The following is a 27,247-nucleotide window of genomic DNA, read 5'->3' on the forward strand; positions in this document are numbered from 1 at the left end:
AAGTAATTCTTAAAAACAAATAAAAAGGGAGGAGCTAAGATGGTGGCATAGAGAGGAGTAGAAGCTAGTTAGTCCCCATGGAACAATTAATAAACAGCAGGAACAACAAGTAAGTAACCTGGAATAACAGCTGGGAGAAAACATGACCGTCCATTTATCATATACCAACCTGAATTGGGAGGAATGCCCAAGATCGCAGCATAAAATCTGTAAGTAAAAACTAAGGACCCAAGCTGAGAGCTGAGAGCCCCTCCCTCATGGAAGCCTGGTGGTGCTAGAGAGCAGCACTCCCTAAATAAGCGAATATACCTCAGCCCAGCTGGGATTTTAATGCTAACTACTCAATATAGACTGCGAATCCCCAACAAGTAGACAGAGGCTTTTGGAGATGACTGACCTTGGAGAGTCAGGGGACGTTATCTGTCTCAGGTTGGGGAGCCCAAAGGATTGGGTGCTATCTGGCCAATGGGTCAATCTGGGCACCAAAGACTGACCCTGAAAAGGGGCTTTCTGTTTCTTTCTCTCTCTGTCAACCGGGGTGGCTCAGTGGTGAAAGCCTCAACTGTTTTCAGCTCGCAGTGCTCTGCAGTAGAGAAAGCCTCAGTCATTTTAAGCTTGCAGCACTCTGACCCAGACAAGGGTGGAGATAGCGGAGTCAGAGAAACAAAGGATCTATTGATATGCAAATGACCTCTCTCTAGGGGGCATAGCTTCCCAAGAGAAAAGAGGTGGGGCCCAGCTCTACTGCCCGCCTTCTGTTCAGGGCCAGACCCCAGAGCCTGGGGAAGGCAAGCCGCGGGCCACACCTCCTTACACCAGTCTGGAGTGATAGGCTGAGAGGCGCCACCTGCTGGGCAGAAAAGCACAGGGTGCATCAATCCTCTAAGACACAGCATCAGGGAAACCGGATACTGAAAATTTCCTCCTTCTGGGACCTGAGCTTGTTCTCATCTGGGAAAACCTGATTGGGGTGGCCAAGGAGGCCAGATGCCTAAACAACAAAAAACTACAACTTACACTAAGAAAAATGAAGTTAATGGCTCAGTCAAAGGAACAAACTTACATTTCAACTGAGATACAGGAATATAAACAACTAATACTAAATCAATTCAAAAAGTTTAGAGAAAATATGGCAGCAGAGATAAAGGCTATAAAAATACTGGGTGTACATAAGGCAGAAATCGAAAGTTTGAAAAAACAACCGGCAGAATCTACAGAAATGAAAGGCAAAACACAAGAGACAAAAGACACAATGGAAACATACAAAAGCAGATCTCAAGAGGCAGAAGAAAACACTCAGGAACTGGAGAACAAGGCACCTGAAAGCCTACACACAAAAGAACAGATAGGGAAAAGAATGGAAAAGTATGAGCAACGGCTCCAGGAACTTAAGGATGAAATGAAATATAAGAACGTATGTATCATTGGTGTCCCAGAAGGAGAACGGAAAAGGGGCAGAAGCAATAATAGAGGAAATAATCAATGAAAATTTCCCATCTCTTATGAAAGACATAAAATTACAGATCCAAGAAGCACAGCATATTCCAAACAGAATAGATCTGAATAGGCCTACGCCAAGACACTTAATAATCAGATTATCAAACATCAAAGACAAAGAGAGAATCCTGAAAGCAGCAAGAGAAAAGTGATCCATCACATATGAAGGACGTTTGATAAGACTATGTGTGGATTTCTCAGTAGAAACCATGAAGGCAAGAAGGAAGTGGTGTGACACATTTAAGAAACCGAAAGAGAAAAACCGCCAACCAAGAATCCTATATCTGGCAAAACTGTCCTTCAAATATGAGGGGAGTTCAAAACATTCTCTGACAAACAGACAATGAGAGTGTTTGTGAACAAGATACCTGCCCTACAGGAAATACTAAAGGTAGCACTACAGACTGATAGAAAAAGACAGGAGTGAGAGGTTTGGAACACAATTTTGGGTGATGGTAGCACAGCAATGTTAAGTACACTGAACAAAGATAACTATGAATATGGTTGAAAGAGGAAGGTGAGGAGCTTGTAGGACACCAGAAGAAAAGAGGAAAGATAAAAACTGAGACAGTGAAACCTACAGTGTTCAACAATTGTGATAAAATGTACACATATGTTTTTTCACAAGGGAGAACAAACGAATGTCATCCTTGCAAGGTATTAAAAATAGAGAGGTATTGGGGGAAAAATACAATCAACATAAACTAGAGATTATAATTAACAGAATCATTGTATTATGCTTCCTTTAATGTAACAAAGGCAATATACCAAGGTAAATGCAGATAAGAGGGAGGCATAGTGGAGGGGTGTGAGACTCTTGGCGTTGGTGGTGTTGTCTGACTCTTTATTCTACTTTGATCTAAGGTTATCTTTCCTTTTGCTGCTTCCTAGCTGTCATGTTTTTCTGTTTGTTTGTTTCTATCTTTCTTTTTTCCTTTTCTTTTGCCTCTCTACCTTCTTTGACTCTCCCTCCTGCTTTGTGGAAGAAATGTAGATGTCCTTTTATAGATAGTGGTGAGGGTGGTGAACACATAAATATGTGACTATACAGGGAACTATCGATTATTTACTTAGGATGGAATGTATGGTGCATGAAAAAAACTATCTTAAAAAAAATGGGTTGATGATGAAATCTGGAGGGCAATATACTGAGTGAAATCAGCCAGATGCATAAGGACAAATATTGCAGGGTCTCACTGATAGGTACTAATTATAATATGTAAACTCATAGACATGAAATATAAGTTACCAAGATATAGAACGAGGCTAAAGAATGGGGAGTGGTTGCTTAGTATGAGCAGATCGTTCAACTAGGATGAACTTAAGTATTTGGAAATGAACAGAGGTGATAGTAGCACGTTGTGAGAATAACTAACAGTGCTGAATGGTGTGTGAATGTGGTGGAAAGGGGAAGCTCAGTGTCATTTTTCTCAACAGAAAGAAAGGAGGAGGTTGAAAGATGGGAATGTATAAAACAGTAAACCTGTGGTGGGCAATGTCTGAGATTAACTGTACAAATATTAGAAATCTCTTTCATGAACCAGAACAAATGATGACACTACAACTAGAAGTTATTAATAGAGGGGTATACAGTTAAAATATATATACCTATTTCAGGCTATATACTACAGTTAGTAGTATTTCAACGTTCTTTCATAAACAGTAACAAATGTACTACACCAATACTACAAGTCAACAATGGAGGGGGATTGGTTAGGGATATGGGAGGATGTGAGTTTCCTTTTCTTTTTTTTTTTTTCCTTCTTTGTCTTTATTTCTTTTCTGGAGTAATGAAAATGTTCTAAAAATTGAAAAAAAATTAATTGTGGTGATGGATGCACAGCTGTATGATGGTACTGGGGGCAACTGATTGCACACTTTGGATCTTTGGATAATTGTATGGTATGTGAACAATCACAATTTAAAAAAAAAACCCACACAAAAAAAAAAGGTCACATAAAAACAAAAAAAAAAAAAACACAAAAAATGTATTTCCCTGTACATTTTTTGAATGACTCGAAATTTTTTTATCACAACTTTAAATAGCTACAAAGAATGTAATTTTGGACAAATTGTTACACACAATCATCCATTTAAAAAATGCAGAAAACAAGTTCTTTAACAGTTGGAAATTTTACATCGTTCCTTTTTCTCCTTGGATTTTTATTTCACTTCCCCACATAATTTTAACTTAATATAATATACTCATATGCTTGAAATTCTTTTATACTTTTTATACTTCTCTTCAACCAAAACAATATAAACAAATTTTTAACTTCTGCAATCATAAAGTTCTAAGCATTAGAAATTTCTATCATTGTGATTATTAGGGTTATCTAATTGATTAAGACAAATATAAAAGGTTTACTAAATAATAATTATAAAAAGCAAAATTCTATTGGAAATTAATCCCATGAGATGAATGGAATTTTTTAATTTCCTTCTTATTATTCAGGTATCCTGGATAAACGTTACTTTTTGCTGAATGAGACTGGGTTCAATATCAGTTCTATTTCTATTTTTAACTTTTATAGCTATAAGCACTGACCAATCTTAGTCACCTAAAGATGTAAATGGGAATAAAAGAAATTTTGTTATAGAAAGTTCACTTGATTGTGTGAATACCTTCACAGTTAAATATCAAATAACACCAACTGACCTACCACCAAAAATGTTTTCTGACAATTCAATTAGGTCCTCCTTTAATTTACTGAAAGCAAAATGCTGGAAGGCCACCTGACTTGCAGGATATGTTACCCAGTCGATAGAGTCACACACATTCTCATTTTGTGAGTGGCTTATCAAGTGAGTATTAATTATAACTTTTACACTTTCACATTACATTAACCTAATGTACTCAGAAAAAGTAATGAAAATAATAAAATGCTAATTTCTATACATTTTTGCCAATAGAACATTTTCATGAAATGTTTTTAATCTTATGTAATTTAAATATATTGTTGCCAAAATCTGTAGCCATAAGATTCAAATTATACATCTGAAAAATCAGTCATATAATTATAAAGCCAGAACTCGTATACAAAATAGTACGCAAATGCTTATGTAAAAAAACAACATGGAATGCCAGTCAGGGCAATCAAACTCACCAAAAACGATCTTGGTCATACCCCAAAATGTTGGCAAATGAATAGATATTTATAGGTTTAAGCTAAAACAAGATGCTTATATTCTCTTTTTATGATTCACCCTTTAACTAATTGTTTTGATTAACCAACTAACTACTAGTCTAGACTGTGCCAGATAAGAGGTCTTCTCATTAGGAAAACAACAGAAAGTGACAACATGGATTCAAGATGAGGCAGAGTATTCTCAGCCTTTGTATAACCTGAAAACTATACCTCTGTCATTAGACATAAGAAAAATAGTGGAAAGATAAGATTTCTTAGTGCCAGCACTAGTAGAAGAGGGAAATGCGACGTCATTACCAGGGTTGATATTTGTTGGGGATTGAATCATGTCCTCCCCAAAACACATGTTCAGGTGCCGATCCCTGGTCCTGCGGGTGTGGACCCACTGTAAATAAGATCTCTTCAAGAAGTTACTTCTGGTAAGGTGTGGCCCAGCTGAATCAGATTGGGCTTTAATCCAGATTACTGGCGTCCTTTATAACCAGAGTGAAAGTCAACCACTGGGATAGCCAGAAGTTGGAAGTCAACAGAACCCGGAAAAGAAAGAAGATGCTACTATGTGCACTGCCATGTGACAGAAAAGCTGTCAACAGTCACCTGCAGCAAGCTCAGAACACCACAGTCTTCAGGGAGAAAGAACTGCCTTACTGACGCCTCGGTTTTGGGCTTCTAGTTTCAAAACTGTGAGCCAATAAATTCCTGATGTTTAAGGCAAACTGTGGTGTGGTATTTGTTTTGGTAGCTAAGAAACCAAAACAACATCATTCTAACAATAGGAAGTTTATTCTTAGAATCTTATAATTTATAACAGCACAGTCTCATTTACTTACCCAAACATATAGATGTTACACCTGCAGTGTGTTATTACGCACTATAGAAACTAAGGGAAAATATTCAATACTTTGGAAATATATAATAGTATTTAAAACATAATTTAAAAAGTAATCTATTGTTCATCTTGAATGCATTAGTCTGTTATTCAAACACAAAAGTAGTCTATGACACAATACAGGAGATTTTGATAACATCAAAAGCAGCAATATTTTAAAGCAGACACAAGATTTTAATGTCTTCATTTAATAAAATCCAAACCATCATAGTCATCTCCATAATTACTGGATGATTAATAAACTCTTTTAAAGCACACAGTCTTTTTTAATGAACGTACCTGATCAAATCGTAGAGCAGGCTCATATGCATTATCAAAACTATACACTTCCACCGTACCATCATCTCTCCCAACAAGCAAATCTTTAACTCCATCACCCACAATGTCAAAGCTGTCAACACACAAAATACCTTTAAAAAAGAAGATGTGATAAGTTATTAATAAAACTAATAATCATAGTTAACTATGTACCACAAAAGAATGAAAAAAAGTATATACCAAATAAGAACGGGAAAAATAAACAACCTTTGAGTGTAGACACACTTCTCTTTTCCATCCACATTCATGTATTTCCAAGACTTTAAATATAATCCATATGGCCATGGCTCTTAAGTTTACAGCCCCAGCCCTGCTTTTCCCCAGATCTTCAGACTCATAGATCCAAGGGCTTATTCACCATCTTCTCTTAGACAGCTATCTGGCATTTCAAACTTTTCATACCCCAAACAAAACTCTGCATTCCCCTCTTTACCAGCACTCATTCAACACTGATCTTTCCCCAGTCTTTTCCCAGCTCAGTAAATGGCACCACCCAGTTGCACAATGCCAAAATCTAGGCTTCCTCTTTTATTCCTCTCTTTTTCTTTCCCCATATAAAACCTATTAGCGTGGAGGCGGGGCAAGATGGCAGACTGGTGAGCTGTAAGTTTTAGTTACTCCTCCAGGAAAGTAGGTAGAAAGCCAGGAACTGCGTGGACTGGACACCACAGAGCAATCTGTCTTTGGGCATACTTCATACAACACTCATGAAAATGTCGAACTGCTGAGATCAGCGAAATCTATAAGTTTTTGTGGCCAGGGGACCCGCGCCCCTCCCTGCCAGGCTCAGTCCCGTGGGAGGAGGGGCTGCCAGCTCCGGGAAGGAGAAGGGAGAACTGCAGTGGCAGCCCTTATCGGACACTCATTCTACTGATCCATACTCCAACCATAGATAGACTGAGACCAGACACCAGAGAATCTGAGAGCAGCCAGCCCAGCAGAGAGGAGACAGGCATAGAAAAAAAACAACACGAAAAACTCCAAAATAAAAGCAGAGGATTTTTGGAGTTCTGGTGAACACAGAAAGGGGAAGGGCGGAGCTCAGGCCTTGAGGCGCATATGCAAATCCCGAAGAAAAGCTGATCTCTCTGCCCTGTGGACCTTTCCTTAATGGCCCCGGTTGCTTTGTCTATTAGCATTTCAATAACCCATTAGATCTCTGAGAAGGGCCCTTTTTTTTTTTTTTTTTTTTTTAATCTTTTTTTCTTTTTCTAAAACAATTACTCTAAGAAGCCCAATACAGAAAGCTTCAAAGAATTGCAATTTGGGCACGTCAAGTCAAGAGCAGAACTAAGAGAGCTCTGAGACAAAAGGCAATAATCCAGTGGCTGAGAAAATTCACTAAACACCACAACTTCCCAAGAAAAGGGGGGTGTCCGCTCACAGCCACCATCCTGGTGGACAGGAAACACTCCTGCCCATCGCCAGCCCCATAGCCCAGAGCTGCCCCAGACAACCCAGTGTGATGGAAGTGCTTCAAATAACAGGCACACACCACAAAACTGGGCGTGGACATTAGCCTTCCCTGCAACCTCAGCTGATTATCCCAGAGTTGGGAAGGTGGAGCAGTGTGAATTAACAAAGCCCCATTCAGCCATCATTTCAGCAGACTGGGAGCCTCCCTACACAGCCCAGCAGCCCAGAACTGCCCTGGGGGGACGGCACTCACCTGTGACATAGCACAGTCATCCCTCAACAGAGGACCCGGGGTGCACAGCCTGGAAGAGGGGCCCACTTGCAAGTCTCAGGAGCCATACGCCAATACCAAGGACTTGTGGGTCAGTGGCAGAGACAAACTGTGGCACGACTGAACTGAAGGATTAGACTACTGCAGCAGCTTTAAAACTCTAGGATCATCAGGGAGATTTGATTGTTAGGGCCACCCCCCCTCCCCGACTGCCCAGAAACACGCCCCACATACGGGGCAGGCAACACCAACTACACACGCAAGCTTGGTACACCAATTGGGCCCCACAAGACTCACTCCCCCACTCACCAAAAAGGCTAAGCAGGGGAGAACTGGCTTGTGGAGAACAGGTGGCTCGTGGACGCCACCTGCTGGTTAGTTAGAGAAAGTGTACTCCACGAAGCTGTAGATCTGATAAATTAGAGATAAGGACTTCAATAGGTCTACAAACCCTAAAAGAACCCTATCAAGTTCAGCAACTACCACGAGGCCAAAAACAACAGAAAATTATAAAGCATATGAAAAAAACAGACGATATGGATAACCCAAGCCCAAGCACCCAAATCAAAACACCAGAAGAGACACAGCACCTAGAGCAGCTACTCAAAGAACTAAAGATGAACAATGAGACCATAGGACGGGATATAAAGGAAATCAAGAAGACTCTAGAAGAGCATAAAGAAGACATTACAAGACTAAATAAAAAAATGGATGATCTTATGGAAATTAAAGAAACTGTTGACCAAATTAAAAAGATTCTGGGCACTCATAGTACAAGACTAGAGGAAGATGAACAACGAATCAGTGACCTGGAAGATGACAGAATGAAAATGAAAGCATAAAAGAAAGAATGGGGAAAAAAATTGAAAAAATCGAAATGGACCTCAGGGATATGATAGATAATATGAAACGTCCGAATATAAGACTCATTGGTGTCCCAGAAGGGGAAGAAAAGGGTAAAGGTCTAGGAAGAGTATTCAAAGGAATTGTTGGGGAAAACTTCCCAAATCTTCTAAACAACATAAATACACAAATCATAAATGCTCAGTGAACTCCAAATAGAATAAACCCAAATAAACCCACTCCGAGACATATACTGATCACACTGTCAAACACAGAAGAGAAGGAGCAAGTTCTGAAAGCAGCAAGAGAAAAGCAATTCACCACATACAAAGGAAACAGCATAAGACTAAGTAGTGACTACTCAGCAGCCACCATGCAGGCGTGAAGGCAGTGGCACGATATATTTAAAATTCAGAGTGAGAAAAATTTCCAGCCAAGAATACTTTATCCAGCAAAGCTCTCCTTCAAATTTGAGGGAGAGCTTAAATTTTTCACAGACAAACAAATGCTGAGAGAATTTGCTAACAAGAGACCTGCCCTACTGGAGATACTCAAGGGAGCCCTACAGACAGAGAAACAAAGAAAGGACAGAGAGACTTGGAGAAAGGTTCAGTACTAAAGAGATTCGGTATGGGTACAATAAAGGATATTAATAGAGAGAGGGAAAAATATGGCAAACATAAACCAAAGGGTAACATGGCCAATTCAAGAAATGCCTTCATGGTTATAACGTTGAATGTAAATGGATTAAACTCCCCAATTAAAAGATATAGATTCGCAGAATGGATAAAAAAAAAATGAACCATCAATATGTTGCATACAAGAGACCCATCTTAGACACAGGGACACAAAGAAACTGAAAGTGAAAGGATGGAAAAAAATATTTCATGCAAGCTACAGCCAAAAGAAAGCAGGTGTAGCAATATTAATCTCAGATAAAATAGACTTCAAATGCAGGGATGTTTTGAGAGACAAAGAAGGCCACTACATACTAATAAAAGGGGCAATTCAGCAAGAAGAAATAACAATCGTAAATGTCTATGCACCCAATCAAAGTGCCACAAAATACATGAGAGAAACACTGGCAAAACTAAAGGAAGCAATTGATGTTTCCACAATAATTGTGGGAGACTTCAACACATCACTCTCTCCTATAGATAGATCAACCAGACAGAAGACCAATAAGGAAACTGAAAACCTAAACAATCTGATAAATGAATTAGATTTAACAGACATATACAGGACATTACATCCCAAATCACCAGGATACACCTACTTTTCTAGTGCTCACGGAACTTTCTCCAGAATAGATCATATGCTGGGACATAAAACAAGCCTCAATAAATTTAAAAAGATTGAAATTATTCAAAACACATTCTCTGACCACAATGGAATACAATTAGAAGTCAATAACCATCAGAGACTTAGAAAATTCACAAATACCTGGAGGTTAAACAACACACTCCTAAACAATCAGTGGGTTAAAGAAGAAATAGCAAGAGAAATTGCTAAATATATAGAAACAAATGAAAATGAGAACACAACATACCAAAACCTATGGGATGCAGCAAAAGCAGTGCTAAGGGGGAAATTTATAGCACTAAACGCATATATTAAAAAGGAAGAAAGAGCCAAAATCAAAGAACTAATGGATCAACTGAAGAAGCTAGAAAATGAACAGCAAACCAATTCTAAACAAAGTAGAAGAAAAGAAATAACAAGGATTAAAGCAGAAATAAATGACATAGAGAACAAAAAAACAATAGAGAGGATAAATATCACCAAAAATTGGTTCTTTGAGAAGATCAACAAGATTGACAAGCCCCTAGCTAGACTGACAAAATCAAAAAGAGAGAAGACCCATATAAACAAAATAATGAATGAAAAAGGTGACATAACTGCAGATCCTGAAGAAATTAAAAAAATTATAAGAGGATATTATGAACAACTGTATGGCAACAAAATGGATAATGTAGAAGAAATGGACAATTTCCTGGAAACATATGAACAACCTAGATTGACCAGAGAAGAAATAGAAGACCTCAACCAACCCATCACAAGCAAAGAGATCCAATCAGTCATCAAAAAGCTTCCCACAAATAAATGCCCAGGGCCAGATGGCTTCACAGGGGAATTCTACCAAACTTTCCAGAAAGAACTGACACCAATCTTACTCAAACTCTTTCAAAACATTGAAGAAAATGGAACACTACCTAACTCATTTTATGAAGCTAACATCAATCTAATACCAAAACCAGGCAAAGATGCTACAAAAAAGGAAAACTACCGGCCAATCTCCCTAATGAATATAGATGCAAAAATCCTCAACAAAATACTTGCAAATCGAATCCAAAGACACATTAAAAAAATCATACACCATGACCAAGTGGGGTTCATTCCAGGCATGCAAGGATGTTTCAACATAAGAAAAACAATCAATGTATTACAACACATTAACAAGTCAAAAGGGAAAAATCAATTGATCATCTCAATAGATGCTGAAAAAGCATTTGACAAAATCCAACATCCCTTTTTGATAAAAACAATTCAAAAGGTAGGAATTGAAGGAAACTTCCTCAACATGATAAAGAGCATATATGAAAAACCCACAGCCAGCATAGTACTCAATGGTGAGAGACTGAAAGCCTTCCCTCTAAGATCAGGAACAAGACAAGGATGCTCGCTGTCACCACTGTTATTCAACATTGTGCTGGAAGTGCTAGCCAGGGCAATCCGGCAAGACAAAGAAATAAAAGGCATCCAAATTGGAAAAGAAGAAGTAAAACTGTCATTGTTTGCAGATGATATGATCTTATATCTAGAAAACCCTGAGAAATCAACGATACAGCTTCTAGAGCTAATAAACAAATTTAGCAAAGTAGCGGGATACAAGATTAATGCACATAAGTCAGTAATGTTTCTATATGCTAGAAATGAACAAACTGAAGAGACACTCAAGAAAAAGATACCATTTTCAATAGCAACTAAAAAAATCAAGTACCTAGGAATAAACTTAACCAAAGATGTAAAAGACCTATACAAAGAAAACTACATAACTCTACTAAAAGAATAGAAGGGGACCTTAAAAGATGGAAAAATATTCCATGTTCATGGATAGGAAGACTAAATGTCATTAAGATGTCAATTCTACCCAAACTCATCTACAGATTCAATGCAATCCCAATCAAAATTCCAACAACCTACTTTGCAGACTTGGAAAAGCTAGTTATCAAATTTATTTGGAAAGGGAAGATGCCTCGAATTGCTAAAGACACTCTAAAAAAGAAAAACGAAGTGGGAGGACTTACACTCCCTGACTTTGAAGCTTATTATAAAGCCACAGTTGCCAAAACAGCATGGTACTGGCACAAAGATAGACATATAGATCAATGGAATCGAACTGAGAATTCAGAGATAGACCCTCAGATCTATGGCCGACTGATCTTTGATAAGGCCCCCAAAGTCACTGAACTGAGCCATAATGGTCTTTTCAACAAATGGGGCTGGGAGAGTTGGATATCCATATCCAAAAGAATGAAAGAGGACCCCTACCTCACCCCCTACACAAAAATTAACTCAAAATGGACCAAAGATCTCAATGTAAAAAAAGTACCATAAAACTCCTAGAAGATAATGTAGGAAAACATCTTCAAGACCTTGTATTAGGCGGCCACTTCCTAGACTTTACACCCAAAGCACAAGCAACAAAAGAGAAAGTAGATAAATGGGAACTCCTCAAGCTTAGAAGTTTCTGCACCTCAAAGGAATTTCTCAAAAAGGTAAAGAGGCAGCCAACTCAATAGGAAAAAATTTTTGGAAACCATGTATCTGACAAAAGACTGATATCTTGCATATACAAAGAAATCCTACAACTCAATGACAATAGTACAGACAGCCCAATTATAAAATGGGCAAAAGATATGAAAAGACAGTTCTCTGAAGAGGAAATACAAATGGCCAAGAAACACATGAAAAAATGTTCAGCTTCACTAGCTATTAGAGAGATGCAAATTAAGACCACAATGAGATACCATCTAACACCAGTTAGAATGGCTGCCATTAAACAAACAGGAAACTACAAATGCTGGAGGGGATGTGGAGAAATTGGAACTCTTATTCATTGTTGGTGGGACTGTATAATCGTTCAGCCACTCTGGAAGTCAGTCTGGCAGTTCCTTAGAAAACTAGATATAGAGCTACCATTCGATCCAGCAACTGCACTTCTCGGTATATACCCGGAAGATCGGAAAGCAGTGACACGAACAGGTATCTGCACGCCAATGTTCATAGCAGCATTATTCACAATTGCCAAGAGATGGAAACAACCCAAATGTCCTTCAACAGATGAGTGGATAAATAAAATGTGGTATATACACACGATGGAATACTACGCGGCAGTAAGAAGGAACGATCTCGTGAAACATATGACAACATGGATGAACCTTGAAGACATAATGCTGAGCGAAATAAGCCAGGCACAAAAAGAGAAATATTATATGCTACCACTAATGTGAACTTTGAAAATGTAAAACAAATGGTTTATAATGTAGAATGTAGGGGAACTAGCAGTAGAGAGCAATTAAGGAAGGGGGAACAATAATCCAAGAAGAACAGATAAGCTATTTAACGTTCTGGGGATGCCCAGAAATGACTATGGTCTGTTAATTTCTGATGGATATAGTAGGAACAAGTTCACAGAAATGTTGCTATATTATGTAACTTTCTTGGGGTAAAGTAGGAACATGTTGGAAGTTAAGCAGTTATCTTAGGTTAGTTGTCTTTTTCTTACTCCCTTGTTATGGTCTCTTTGAAATGTTCTTTTATTGTATGTTTGTTTTCTTTTTAACTTTTTTTTTCATACAGTTGATTTAAAAAAGAAGGGAAAGTTAAAAAAAAAAAAAAAGAAAGAAAAACAAGGAAAAAAAAAAGATGTAGTGCCCCCTTGAGGAGCCTGTGGAGAGTGCAGGGGTATTCGCCTACACCACCTCCATGGTTGCTAACATGACCACAGACATAGGGGACTGGTGGTTTGATGGGTTGAGCCCTCTACCATAAGTTTGACCCTTGGGAAGACGGTTGCTGCAAAGGAGAGGCTAGGCCTCCCTATATTTGTGCCTAAGAGTCTCCTCCCGAATGCCTCTTTGTTGCTCAGATGTGGCCCTCTCTCTCTGGCTAAGCCAACTTGAAAGGTGAAATCGCTGCCCTCCCCCCTACGTGGGATCAGACACCCAGGGGAGTGAATCTCCCTGGCAACGTGGAATATGACTCCCGGGGAGGAATGTAGACCCGGCATCGTGAGACGGAGAACATCTTGACCAAAAGGGGGATGTGAAAGGAAATGAAATAAGCTTCAGTGGCAGGGAGATTCCAAAACGAGCCGAGAGGTCACTCTGGTTACGCACACTTTAGACAACCCTTTTTAGGTTCTAAAGAATTGGGGTAGCTGGTGGTGGATACCTGAAACTATCAAACTACAACCCAGAACCCATGAATCTCGAAGACAGTTGTATAAAAATGTAGCTTATGAGGGGTGACAATGGGATTGGGAAAGCCATAAGGACCACACTCCACTTTGTCTAGTTTATGGATGGATGTGTAGAAAAATAGGGGAAGGAAACAAACAGACAAAGGTACCCAGTGTTCTTTTTTACTTCAATTGCTCTTTTTCACTCTAATTATTATTCTTGTTATTTTTGTGTGTGTGCTAATGAAGGTGTCAGGGATTGATTTAGGTGATGAATGTACAACTATGTAATGGTACTGTAAACAATCGAAAGTACGATTTGTTTTGTATGACTGCGTGGTATGTGAATATATCTCAATAAAATTATTATTAAAAAAAAAAAAAAAAAAAAAAACAACCCTATTAGCAAATCCTATCAACTCTACTTCTAAAACATATACTGAAACTGTTTCCTTTCCATGCCCAACTTATTTTTGTCTAGCCAGGCTACACATATATCTAGCCTGCACAAGGATAAATTATAATAACTTGAACAATAACTTCCTAACTGAGCTCCATGGTTCCACTTTTGACCTGTTTTTGCCAAAATCCATTCTCCATGGAGTGTTTTGTTTTGAATAAATCAGATCATGTCACACCCTTACTTAAAATTCTCTGTTTTCCCACTGCACTTAGATTCAAATTCAAACTCTTTTACAAGGTTTACAAAGACCTACATGAGTTGGCCCTACCCTACACCTTCATCTCATACCATGCTAATGCATTTAGCCACAACGGTCTTTCCACTGTCCTCAAACGAGTCAAGTTTACTTCTGCCTCAAATCCTAAGCACTTATTTCTTTTCTCTTCTTGGATCCCAAACCTTCATACTGCTGGCTTTTTCTTATTATTTAGAACTCAGTTAAAATTTCACCTTTTCTAGAAGGCCTCCCTTGACCACCCAGTCTAAAAGTAGCCCTCCCCCTCCCACCAATACTCTCTAATACCTTGCCTTGTATTTTCTTTAGATGACTAGCTGAAGCTATCTTATTTGTTTATCCTGTCTCCGTAACAAGTATTTCTTGAAGGGATAAATGAACATATGAATAAACATCCTATACCTATAGCCATCTCACCGCCTACATTAATAAATTAACTTTCCCTTCCTTAGAAAGGTATAAATTCCTTAGAAAACAGGAATGCTCCCTAACAAACTGCATTTCTTTATTGCCTCATATCAAATACTCCCAGATTCTAATTCTCTATCCCAGATAATTAAAAACTGATTTTAGCATAGAATGATATTTTAGCAGGACATTAACCTATAAAAGTCTATCTATCCCCAACTACCTTTATTAGCATTTCTTATTTCAAAAAAAATTGTGCTAATAGTATGATAAACTTGTTAAACAAATAATTCTGAGATGGCTCTGGGCATTGCTAAATGATTGCTATATAACATGAATTAATAAAACAGTATGAATTACATGAACCAGGGTATTTTATTTAATAATTACTGAGATTTCAGAATCTGAATGGCATCAAAAATATACCTCCCCTCTTTTTCTCATTTCGAATTTCCCACTTGTGCATTGGTTTGGATGTACTGATCTGAACAAGTCCAAGTTTTCCGTCTGATGTTCCAAACAAAAGGTCTTCTCCAGAATCACCTAAGTTATAATTAAAATTAACATATTATATTTATCCCACAAACTTGTAACATCTCTTTCAAATAAAGTATTTTCATATATTTTGATTTTCATGTAAAAACCATCTTTTTATTATAAAAAGACAGGAAACTTAAGAAGGCTATATGTTCATAGAATTTTACAGCTATAGGAGACAAGACTACCTAATTTTAAGATGAGGAAACCAAAAACTAAAAGTTCATAATTCATTACCGTTAGTTACTCGCAAGTTCTCAGAAGAGAATTGTCGCAATTCCAGTTCATTTTCTTTCTACAATTTCCCATTTTCACTTAATATTTTTAATAAGCACATAGCTATTAAGAACCTAAAATATCTAGACAAATAACACAACGCATTTCCTTATCTGATCGTTAAAAATGAAATCCCGATTACCACCATTCCCGTTGTGAAGTGCTAAGACAGTAGGTGGGCCAGGAACTTCAACTTCATACATCACATCGGATCCCTAAGGGAGAGCAAATATTTTCAAACTGAAACAGAAACTGGAATATAGGTTACCTGAGACCAGGGTGAGGGTAGGGATTGGGGAGTTAATGCTTAAATTATACAGTGTTTCTATTTGGCTTCATGGAAAAGCTTTGGTAATGGATGGTGGTAATGGTAGCACAACACTGTGAATATAATTAATAGTACTGAGTTATATATTTGAATGTGGTTAAAAGGGGAAAATTTAGGTTGTATATGTTACTTGAATAAAAATTTAAAAAAACAACAAACCATAGGACTGTACAACACAAATAGTGATGTAAACCCTGATGTAAACCATGGACTATAGTTAACAGTACAATTATAAAAATGTTCTTTCATCAATTGTAACAAATGTACCACATTAAGCAAGGTATTAATAACAGGATGGTAATGGGAATTCTGTGTTTTATGTATGATTTTTCTGTAAACCTACAACTTCTCTAATTAAAAAAAATAAACAATAAAACAAACAAAAAACCCCTGAAACAATGCAATTTTAAAATAAAACTCCCAGTTAGAGGCAGAAAGACATGCTATTTAGATAAGAAAACAAGTTAGATTCTTTTGTCATTTCTCAATTTTGCTACTTGCAATACTTGTCATTTAGTGTGTATCATTTGTGTATCTGTGAAGCAGAATATACTTCTTACAGAATTAAGCAGAAAATAATGAGGTAGAAGTACTTATACTAACATGGATAATATCCATGATATATCACTCAATGAAAAACATTTGCAAGATTATTATATATATACAGTACAACACTATTATTGTTAAAAAATTAAATGTATATATGAGAGAATGATATGCTTCATCTTTTGTTTAAAATATCATTTTAAAGATTTATACATATAACTGCATAAAACACAAAAGGATACACAGCAAACTGTTAACAGAAGCTACCTTTGGTGTAACGGATTGCCTACCAAGGCAAATAGGGGTTGGGAAGGAGTGTTGGGAAGAGGAAAAGACTTCAACTTCTTACTTTCCACAAATACTTAGCGATTTTTTTTTAATAATAACCATATAAAAGTATACAGATCTCTTGTTAAAGCAGAATCCCAGAGTTCAGCCAGATCAATTTCTAATTGAATACTAGCCAGCTCTTGTTAAAAGCACTGTTGAAACAATATTTAAAATCTTAAGCTAGGAGTCAAACTAATCATTCATTTCTCTAGAATGATCCTTGAATATCACTTTGACTCTCCATAGAAAAATAACTCATAGACTCACTGGATTTTTCACTCTACAAAAAGGCTGATGCCAAAAAATGTCCATATTGCTGTGAAATCCCAAAAATTGAGACAGCCTTTGGGGACATGCAACCTATAGCTAAACTTCATTCAACTGTGGCAACTATCATGAGCCTAAGTTACTCATCCAATTAACCTATTATATGTTATTTACATTTACACTTTATTTAATGGTTCTATAGTGTGTGTGTGTGTGCTCCCATGTATATGCGTGGGTGTATATTTTATTGAAAGCTTCTTTCAAGTAGAGATAGAGGTTATTTTATTACTATTACTAATAAGAATGACCTTAAGCAGTTGCTTTAACCAATCATGGCTTTTAAAAGAAACATAAAGACACCAAAGTGATTTTTCCCTTTTCTCTAACATTCATTTATCTATCCAGAAATACTAGGTGCTTATCTTTTTCCACAAAATGTCATGAATGCTGGATAAAATCAAATGATATAATTCTGATCTCAACCATCCCTTGTTTAATCCTAACAACCTCTTCTCAAGTCAATTTCCTCCTTTAATTAGATTTGGGGGCGGGGAGAGTAATAGAGGAAGAAGACAATAAGAGAAAAGCTGAGAAAGGTTCTCTGGAGAGAAGAGACCCCATTCTGAAGCAACTCAGAAATTGTAGGTGGGGGAAAAGTATCTTTTCTTCCTTATATGCCTCTCCAAAAACTGGCCAAAGATCTCAACACATTTGACTATAGTACAAAAAAAAAAATTATCAATTAAAATATTAAAAAAACATTTCCCAGACATAATTTTATGTAGAAAATTTAAAGTAGTAATGATTATTAATTTATCTCAAGTACACAGCGTTCAGTATTTATTTATGTAAACTGTGCAAAATTATAAAAATGCAAATAACAGCACCTGTAGAACTCTGAGCACTCTATCCTGGCAGGCCAATACTGGTGTAATACGAGGTACACTTTCCACTGGAAGGCAGATGACGTCATTGATTTTGTCTCCAGAAAGATAATAATGCTGATCTTTGCAGTCACAATAATGGTTATAGATGTAACTTGCACTGAGAAAGAGGTCTGAGCCAGAAATGTGCCTGAGAACATTAAAATAGAAATCTAAGATATCCATATATTTAAAAACAAGTTTACTTTCATTTTAGCACAGACCAAAGAATAAATTTTTTTTTCATTTTCCCACTTAATTTCTAGTCTTTTCAATATAATACCATCTCAAACTTGAAGGCTGTAAAGGAGGTATCTTAAGCCCTCAAACTTTTCAATAAAAACTGAGGTCAGAAAAACTGAAAACAAGGACACAGATGAAAATTTAGTTTTCTATAAGTGAAGACAATGAATATGTCAAAAATAACTTTTCTTGAATGTGTCTTAGGTGATTTACATGTATTTCTTACTACCTTTCTTACTACCAGATTATATTGCTGAAATAGGCTATTTGAAGTGAATCTACTTTAAACTGAAGGATAAATGGTGTGATTAGAGCTTTGTCTTGAAAAAAAATGAAAGTTCATTTCAAATTATATTTAACAACATTTAAGCAATTCACAAGTATGTTCTAATTCTCAGACTGAATCAAATTTTCACTTGGGGGAGTTAAAAATTTTTTTTACAAAATATTATATACTAGTGTAATCCATCTTTCACTTCTAGATTGCTTTTATTTGAAGGCTTCATCCATTTCTCAATCCCTGGGTATCTTCAAAATTTTCTGATACTAAAATTATTCCTGAAGAGCTGATCTGATAGTGATCCTCATTGATTTTCTCTTCAATTATTATTTAAGTGGACTCACTTTGTGACTCTGCATATAATTCCAATAGTCCTCTTTAATATCATTTTTATCAACCTTATAGCCTACATCTCTTTCAAGATATTCAATTACATTTTGAAATCAATCTGGAAAACATATGCATTATATTGGCAGAAGTACAATTTGGCAATCACTGTGGTTGACAAAAGTGGGAACAGATGGCAGCATCAAGCAGGGAATGATGTGGCCAATTTTTTAAATGGTAAGTTCCTTATTGAATATTTTCATGTTATAACCTTTGTTTCCTTAACAAAACCTTATCATTGTGGGGACTGAGATAATAAACATTTAAAAAAGGAATGAAAAAACCTTTCCATCCCACCTCTGTCAACCTCTGCAAAAGCATTTAAGAAACTAATTAAGAGACTTATTAGCTGAGAAACTCTTTATCTTCCTCACAACTACTCACATACCTCTCTGAATAGAGGTATGATAATAATAAATACAATACAACTTGAATTCTAAAACCAACATTGATTTTAGTATTTCACAATTATTACTGGCCATAAGTACCTACAAAAGCATTTCAAACATGTTACATTTCTGCTGAACCACTGAAATTACTTCCACCTGCCACTGTTCCATTCTTATTTAATCTCATAAACCAAAGTTTTCCAGCCATCCTTGGCACTAAGGAGACATGTGGACATCTGTGCATTATACTGAATTTTGGACTGATTTCGAAACCCAGGTCTGGCTGTTTGTACAATTTTGCTGCATGAGATTCAAATAAAGAACTTTCTTTTTTTTTAACCTACTCCTGTTTATTCTGATTTGGCAGGTAGGTATAGGGGGTGGGGAGGGCAAGGAATCCTTTTTTTTTTAAATCTCTCCAGGGGATTCTCAAATTAGCAGTTTAAGAAATAGATCAGATGAACTTTAATCCAGCCCCCATGATTCAAGAACTAAAATTTTAATTGCAAAATTTCACATATCAAGAAGCCTTTGAAAGAGTTATTTTTCATATATCTGATTTACCTGAAATTATACCCAATTGGTAGTCACCAACTTTGATTGCTAGCCTTTTAACAAAATGATGCTACCTAAGAACCAGAATTATCAGAGACAGCCAAGGAATAGGAACCTAAGTATCTGAAGATTTTTTTTTCACTTTTTTCTCTATGCCTTGATCATGAATAATAACTGAACCAAGTAGTCAAACATGAATGTATAAATACTACAAAGTTCTTAAAGTGAATAAAACATTTAAACAATCAATTTTGCAATGATTCTAGTTCAAATTTAATTTCTTTAGTCAATTTTTATTTCCCAGAAAGTCTATTAAGATATAATAAGTCTAATAAGATACAATACTGATCTACCCAAAATACCATAATTGGGTATGTAAAATTAAAAAAGAGAACAATAAACATACATAGCTTTAATGCTTTCAGTGAGGTTTGTTTCAAAAGAGAGGAACTGTTTTCCTCTCTTTGTGAAGCCTCTAATCTCAGATCCTGCAGCAATAAAAATTTTCTCCTGAGGTGTGTTAAGAACCCCTCCTAATTCCAGTCTTGCAATCTTCTGCCCTGGTAAAGTCTTGAACACTGCCTGAAAAAAAATCAGTGGGGAAAAATTTAGGTGCACAAATTGTCTTATTGTTAGCATTTCCTTTAACATAAAAAATACTATTATTTTAAACTTACAAAATATTACAATTCTATTATGTAGAAACACCTTTAAGATAAAAATCTATTTATCTTAGTGGGTTTTTTTTTTTTTTTGGCTAAATATCTTCAAACTTTGGGGTATTTATTCCCATACATATTTCAGTGATATCATTAACGTCTAAGCACTTGCAATTCAAAGTATGGTTCACGAAGCAGCAGCATTGGCATCACTTAACTTACTAAAAATGCAAAATCTCAGGCCCTACCCCAGGATCTACCAAATGAGAATCTGCATTTTAACAAGATTCCCCAGGTAGTTCCTATATACATAAGAGTTTGAGAAGCACTGATTTAAACAATATTCCTGTCTATAGAGAAGTCCAATTAGTAAATTTTTTAGCTAGGTCCAATGTACATTTTTTATACAACTTTAATCATCTCATGAAAACTAATCTCTCCTGGTTTCTTTGCAATTTTTATAAATTATGGTAGCAAAAATTTTAAAACTACAGAATTTACTGAAAATATTAATATATAATATAATAACTATAATCATCATATCTCGTTATTTAACTGGAAACAACATTCTCATCATTCATATCTTCCTTGTTATTTTCCATTTCAATACTGGCACCAGTTTTGCATCTCCCAATGACTTTATACAGAGAGAATAAAATATCTGGAAGGCTATATGAATCAATGTTAACAGGGGAAACATAGGATTTCATGTAATTTTTACATGCTTCATCTTTTTGTGATGTCTATATAAGGTACAGTGAATATCAGAGTTCATGTCTCAGGCCTACCACTTGTAAATGTTGACCTGTGAATATGATGGGAGAGTCAATTCCTTGATTACATTACAGTAGAGAGCAAAGTTGACGGGATAGTCACATCCGTGTTTACATTGCACTATGCTGGTTTAAGACTCCATCTTAGACTGGAGAGAGTCCTGCTGACCCTGAAGAAATAAGTTATCATGCTGTGAGAGGACCATATGGCAAGGAATTATGGGGACTTCAGCAGCCCCTGGCTGATAGACAGCAAGAAAGCAAGGACACCTATGTCTTAAAATAGGAAGACAGTGAATTCTGCCAACAACTGAGTGCGTTGCAATAGGACCTTTAGCTTTGGAAAGGAGTGCAGCCCTACATACACTGCAGATATGTGAGACCTTCAACAAAGGATATAGCTAATGTGTGCTAGACTCCTGACCCAAAAAAACTGTAAGATAACAAATGTGTGTTGTTTCAAACTGCTAAGCTTGAGGTAATTTGTTACATAGCGTGGAAAACTAATACATCACCATGGACCGCCAAAGGTACCTTCCAATTAGCTCGCAAATGACTCTTGGCGCTGCCTGCTGACAGATACTCATGATTCATTTTCCATTGTCTGTGTTTTAGGAAATTTTAACCTAAGTGTATTCAATAAGTAGTATATTTCTCTTTTAGAAAATCTTTTTCTCCATCAAAAAAGCCACACTTACCACTGCTTCTCCTTTCTTCATGCCAAAGCACATAACCACCCCATCATGATCTCCAATAACCACCTGCAATAGATTGAAGAGAATCTAAAATTACTATTACTATGCCCTATTAATTGTAAATGGGGAAAATAAGACTGTCAATATAGAAATGATTACTTTAAAAGTAGAGACCAGAAAACCTAGGAAAATACTCTCCCATGCCCCCCTCCCAAAAATCTCCAAAGATTCTTAGAAGAAAAAGCCAGAAGAAAGAGCCAAAAGAGAAGACAAAGAAGAGTGCAAAAAAATGTGGTCAGTAATTACAGGGAGTTAATTTTTTTCTCTTAACTGGAAACTAAGAATATCCTAAGATTATCTTTCAAAACAGATTACAAAATAAGGTTGCAGCTGAACTACTTGATAATTTTTAGAAGTCTTTAATAAAAAATATCTAACATAATATATAAAACACCCATCCCAAGAATTAGAATATAAATGTTCTTTTCAAGCACACAGGAACATTAAAAAATTGACCATATATTAGGCCATAAAATAAGTCTCAAATATCAAATAATTGATATTGTACTAAGCATGTTCTTAGTCCACTGATTCTTAACTTTCTGGGAGATCACAAATTCCTTTGCATATTTGATGAAAGCTGTGGACCTTCTCCCCAGAATAATGCACATTCACAAATAATTATGCATACATTTCCAGGGGATTTATGGACTTTGATATAGGCAATGATTTATTTTGAGATGAAAATATTGTAAGAATTTGTAAGACAATAATCTATTACAGGGATTGTCAAACTACGGTCCTTTGATCCTTCATGTTCACTAAGACCCTTACAGGAAACCTTAAGGTGAAAAATATTTTTGTAATAAAACTAACCCTTTTTTTAAGTATTTTTGTTTATTAGAGAAGTTGTGGGTTTATAGGACAATCATGCATAAAATACAGGATGCCCATATACGACCCTATTATTAACACTTTGCATTGCTGTGGAACATTTGTTACAGTGGATGAAAGCACATAGTTATAATTGTACTATTAATCATAGTCCGTGGTTTAACTTAGGGTTCACTGTTTGAATAGTACAGTTCCATGGCTCTTTTTTTTTTTTTTTAATTCTATTTAAAACTAAGTCTGTATTTGCCTTTTTTCACTGCATTGATTTTTGTGCTCATGTTGCAAAACATTAGTAGGTAAAATTGCCAAAGCCTGGCAAGAATCAAAACAATGACAACAAATTATATCAGACAACATTATATTCTTTACTCCCATGTCAAAAAAAAAAAAAAAGGTAAGGAGAAATTCTACCTTTTGTGTAGTTCTGTGTCTTGAGGCAGGAAGTAGCTTCATGGTCTTCTGAGAAGTCACTCCCACCTAAGAAAACACACCAAACATCTAGTGAATGTTTTCTTATACACTGTAATTTGAAGTTACTACATCAGAGATTTAAAGAACCATCAGATTCAGATCATAGTGAGTGAGCCTTATTTTTTTGGTACCACAATTAATTGGTGATATGACATTACTATTATTATCAGTGATGAACGTATTTTTTTAGAAAATATGTCAAAAAGGTAAGAATACAGGAAACAACCAAAAAATAGTTAAATTTATCCTGTAACATTGTCAAGTCAAAAATAACTATGTGATGTCACTGGTAAGGAGCTTCATGAAAAAAATACTTCTAGAACCCATCTTTTACTGCCTCATAGTACCTGTTGAAAAGTTTTTATAGTGATTAACAGCCTTTGGAAACAGATTAGTTATTATTTTATTGTATTTTGTTTTTTGTTTGTTTTCTAAAATGCAATTTTATTGAGATATACTCAGACACCATATAATCCATCCAATAATCCATCCAAAGTATACAAACAGTGGCACACAGTATCATCATATAGTTGTGCATTCATCACCATAGTCAATTTTTGAGCATTTTCATTACTCCAAAGTAAAGAAAAAATATCAAAAATAAAAAAAAATTAAAGAAATAAAAAGAACACCCAAACCATCCCATACCCTTATCCCCCACTATTATTTATATATATTTTGCCATTATTTAATTACTCATCTGCCCATACACTGGTTAAAGGGCTTATCAGTCACCAGGTTTTCACTGTCACATGCTGACACAATAAAAGTTATATAGCTATACAATTATCATCAAGAATAAAGTCTACTGGGTTATTCAAGGTGTTTTTATTCACAACTTTTAACTAAATACCACAACATGTTTCTAAGACTTTCCTAATTATCATTTTAAAGATTAAGTGAATCAAGTAATACTACTATTACTTAATCCTTCTTGTTTTTTGGACATTTAGGTTGTTTCAATTTTTTTTTTTCAAAAATGTATTATTTTTCTCTCTAGTTTGAATTATGTATCTTTGACTGACTTGTATTTTGTGTCATTTTGCTTTATCTTTTTTCTGTTTTTTGTTTTTTTAATTCATTTTATTGAGATATATTCATATACCATGCAGTCATACAAAACAAAGCATACATTCAATTGTTCACAGTACCATTACATAGTTCTGCATTCATCACCAAAATCAATCTTGACACTTTCATTACCATACACACAAAAATAACAAGAATAAAAATTAAAGCGAAAAAGAGCAATTAAAGTAAAAAAGAACACCAGGTGCCTTTGCTGTTTGTTTTCCTTCCCTCATTTTTCTACTCATCCATCCATAAACTAGACAAAAGAGAGTGTGGTCCATATGGCTTTCCCAATCACATTGTCACCCCTCATAAGCTACATTTTTATACAATCGTCTTCAAGATTCATGGGTTCTGGGTTGTAGTTGGATAGTTTCAGGTATTTATTGCTAGCTACTCCAATTCACTAGAAACTAAAAAGGGTTGTCTATATTGTGCATAAGAGTGCCCACCAGAGTGAACTCTCGGCTCCTTTCGTAATCTCTCTGCCAGTGTAGCTTATTTCATTTCCTGTCATATCCCCCTTTTGGTCAAGAAGATGTTCTACATCCCAAGATGCTGGGTCTACATTTCTTCCTGGGAGTCATATTCCACGTTGCCAGGGAGATTCACTTCCCTGGGTGTCTGATCCCACTTAGGGGGGAGGGCAAGTTGGCTTAGCTAGAGAGAGGGCCACATCTGAGCAACAAAGAGGCATTCGGGAAAAGGCTCTTAGGCACGATTATAGGGAGGCCTAGCTTCTCCTTTGCAGCAACAGTCTTCCCAAGGGCAAGTCCTGTGGTAGAGTGCTCAGCCCATCAAACCACCAGTCCCCTATGTCTGTGAGCACATCAGCAATCATTGAGGTGGGGAAGCTCAATACCCCTGCATTCTCCACCAGCTCCTCAAGGGAGCTCTGCATATTTTTTTCATTGTTTTCTTTTTTTTTAATTAACTTTTTTTTTTTAAGTCAACTATGTTAAAAAAAAAATCTAAAGAAAACATACAATAAAAAAACATTTCAAACAAACCATAACAAGGGAGTAAGAAAGACAACTAACCTAAGATAACTACTTTACTTCCAACATGTTCATACTCTACCCCCAGAAAATAACCTAATATAACAACATTTCTGTGAACTTGTTCCTACCAGACCCATCAGAAATTAACAGACCATAGTCATTTACCCTCGATAGCTTATCTATTCTAATTGGGTTATCATTCCCCCTTCCTTAATTGCTGCCTATCACTACTACCCCTACATTCTACATTATAAACCATTTGTTTTACATTTTCCAATGTTCACACTAGTGGTAGCATATAATACTTCTCTTTTTGTGCCTGGCTTATTTCGCTCAGCATTATATCTTCAAGGTTCATCCATGTTGTCATATGTTTCACAACATCATTCCTTCTTACTGCCGTGTAGTATTCCATTGTGTGTATATACCACATTTTATTTATCCACTCATCTGTTGAAGGACATTTGGGTTGTTTCCATCTCTTGGCAATTGTGAATAATGCTGCTATGAAGTTATTATTTTAAATGGAACAGACATTTTTACTAAAATAACAAATATGTTGGAGGCGGGGCAAGATGGCGGACTGGTGAGCTGTATGTTTTAGTTACTCCTCCAGGAAAGTAGGTAGAAAGCCAGGAACTGCGTGGACTGGACACCACAGAGCAATCTGACTTTGGGCATACTTCATACAACACACATGAAAATGTGGAACTGCCGAGATCAGCGAAATCTGTAAGTTTTTGTGGCCAGGGGACCCGCGCCCCTCCCTACCAGGCTCAGTCCCGTGGGAGGAGGGGCTGTCAGCTCCGGGAAGGAGAAGGGAGAACTGCAGTGGCAGCCCTTATCAGAAACTCATTCTACTGATCCAAACTCCAACCATAGATAGACCGAGACCAGACACCAGAGAATCTGAGAGCAGCCAGCCCACCAGAGAGGAGACAGGCATAGAAAAAAACAACACGAAAAACTCCAAAATAAAAGTGGAGGATTTTTGCAGTTCTGGTGAACATAGAAAGGGGAAGGGCAGAGCTCAGGCCCTGAGGCTCATATGCAAATCCCAAAGAAAACCTAATCTCTCTGCCCTGTGGACCTTTCCTTAATGGCCCTAATTGCTTTGTCTCTTAGCATTTCAATAGCTCATTAGATCTCTGAGGAGGGCCCTTTTTTTTTTTTTTTTTTAAATCCTTTTTTCTTTTTCTAAAACAATTACTCGAAGAAGCCCAATACAGAAAGCTTCAAAGACTTGCAATTTGGGCAGGTCAAGACAAGAGCAGAACTAGGAGAGCTCTGAGACAAAAGGCAATAATCCAGTGGCTGAGAAACTTCACTAAACACAACTTCCCAAGAAAAGGGGGGTGTCCGCTCACAGCCATCATCCTGCTGGACAGGAAACACTCCTGCCCGTCACCAGCCCCACAGCCCAGAGCTGCCCCAGACAACCCAGTGTGACGGAAACGCTTCAAATAAGAGGCACACACCACAAAACTGGGTGTGGACATTTAGCCTTCCCAGCAACCTCAGTTGATTGTCCCAGAGTTGGGAAGGTGGAGCAGTGTGAATTAACAAAGCCCCATTCAGCCATCATTTGAGCAGACTGGGAGCCTCCCTACACAGCCCAGCAGCCCAGAACTGCTCTGGGGGGACAGCACTCACCTGTGACATAGCACAG

The 27,247-nt window shown here is 36.6% G+C and overlaps 1 protein-coding gene across 5 annotated transcripts in view; it reads right to left on the reverse strand.

Moving 5' to 3' along the window:
* BBS7 (Bardet-Biedl syndrome 7) overlaps window positions 1–27,247 on the reverse strand; it is a 90,920-nt gene that overhangs the window by 45,330 nt on the left and 18,343 nt on the right. For 4 of the 5 annotated variants that reach the window (XM_037830574.1, XM_037830575.1, XM_037830573.1 and 1 more), the window contains exons 2-8: window positions 23,447–23,512; window positions 22,145–22,207; window positions 20,421–20,596; window positions 18,125–18,311; window positions 15,909–15,981; window positions 15,380–15,496; window positions 5,815–5,945 (exon numbers count right to left, since the gene is read on the reverse strand). In XM_037830574.1, coding sequence (XP_037686502.1) covers window positions 5,815–5,945; window positions 15,380–15,496; window positions 15,909–15,981; window positions 18,125–18,311; window positions 20,421–20,596; window positions 22,145–22,207; window positions 23,447–23,512 — 813 coding nt within the window. The remainder of the gene's footprint in view (window positions 1–5,814; window positions 5,946–15,379; window positions 15,497–15,908; window positions 15,982–18,124; window positions 18,312–20,420; window positions 20,597–22,144; window positions 22,208–23,446; window positions 23,513–27,247) is intronic. The other variant, XM_037830576.1, reaches the window with a different exon arrangement.

Source organism: Choloepus didactylus, chromosome 3 (genome assembly GCF_015220235.1).
Source record: "Choloepus didactylus isolate mChoDid1 chromosome 3, mChoDid1.pri, whole genome shotgun sequence".
Taxonomy (NCBI): Eukaryota; Metazoa; Chordata; class Mammalia; order Pilosa; family Megalonychidae; genus Choloepus; species Choloepus didactylus.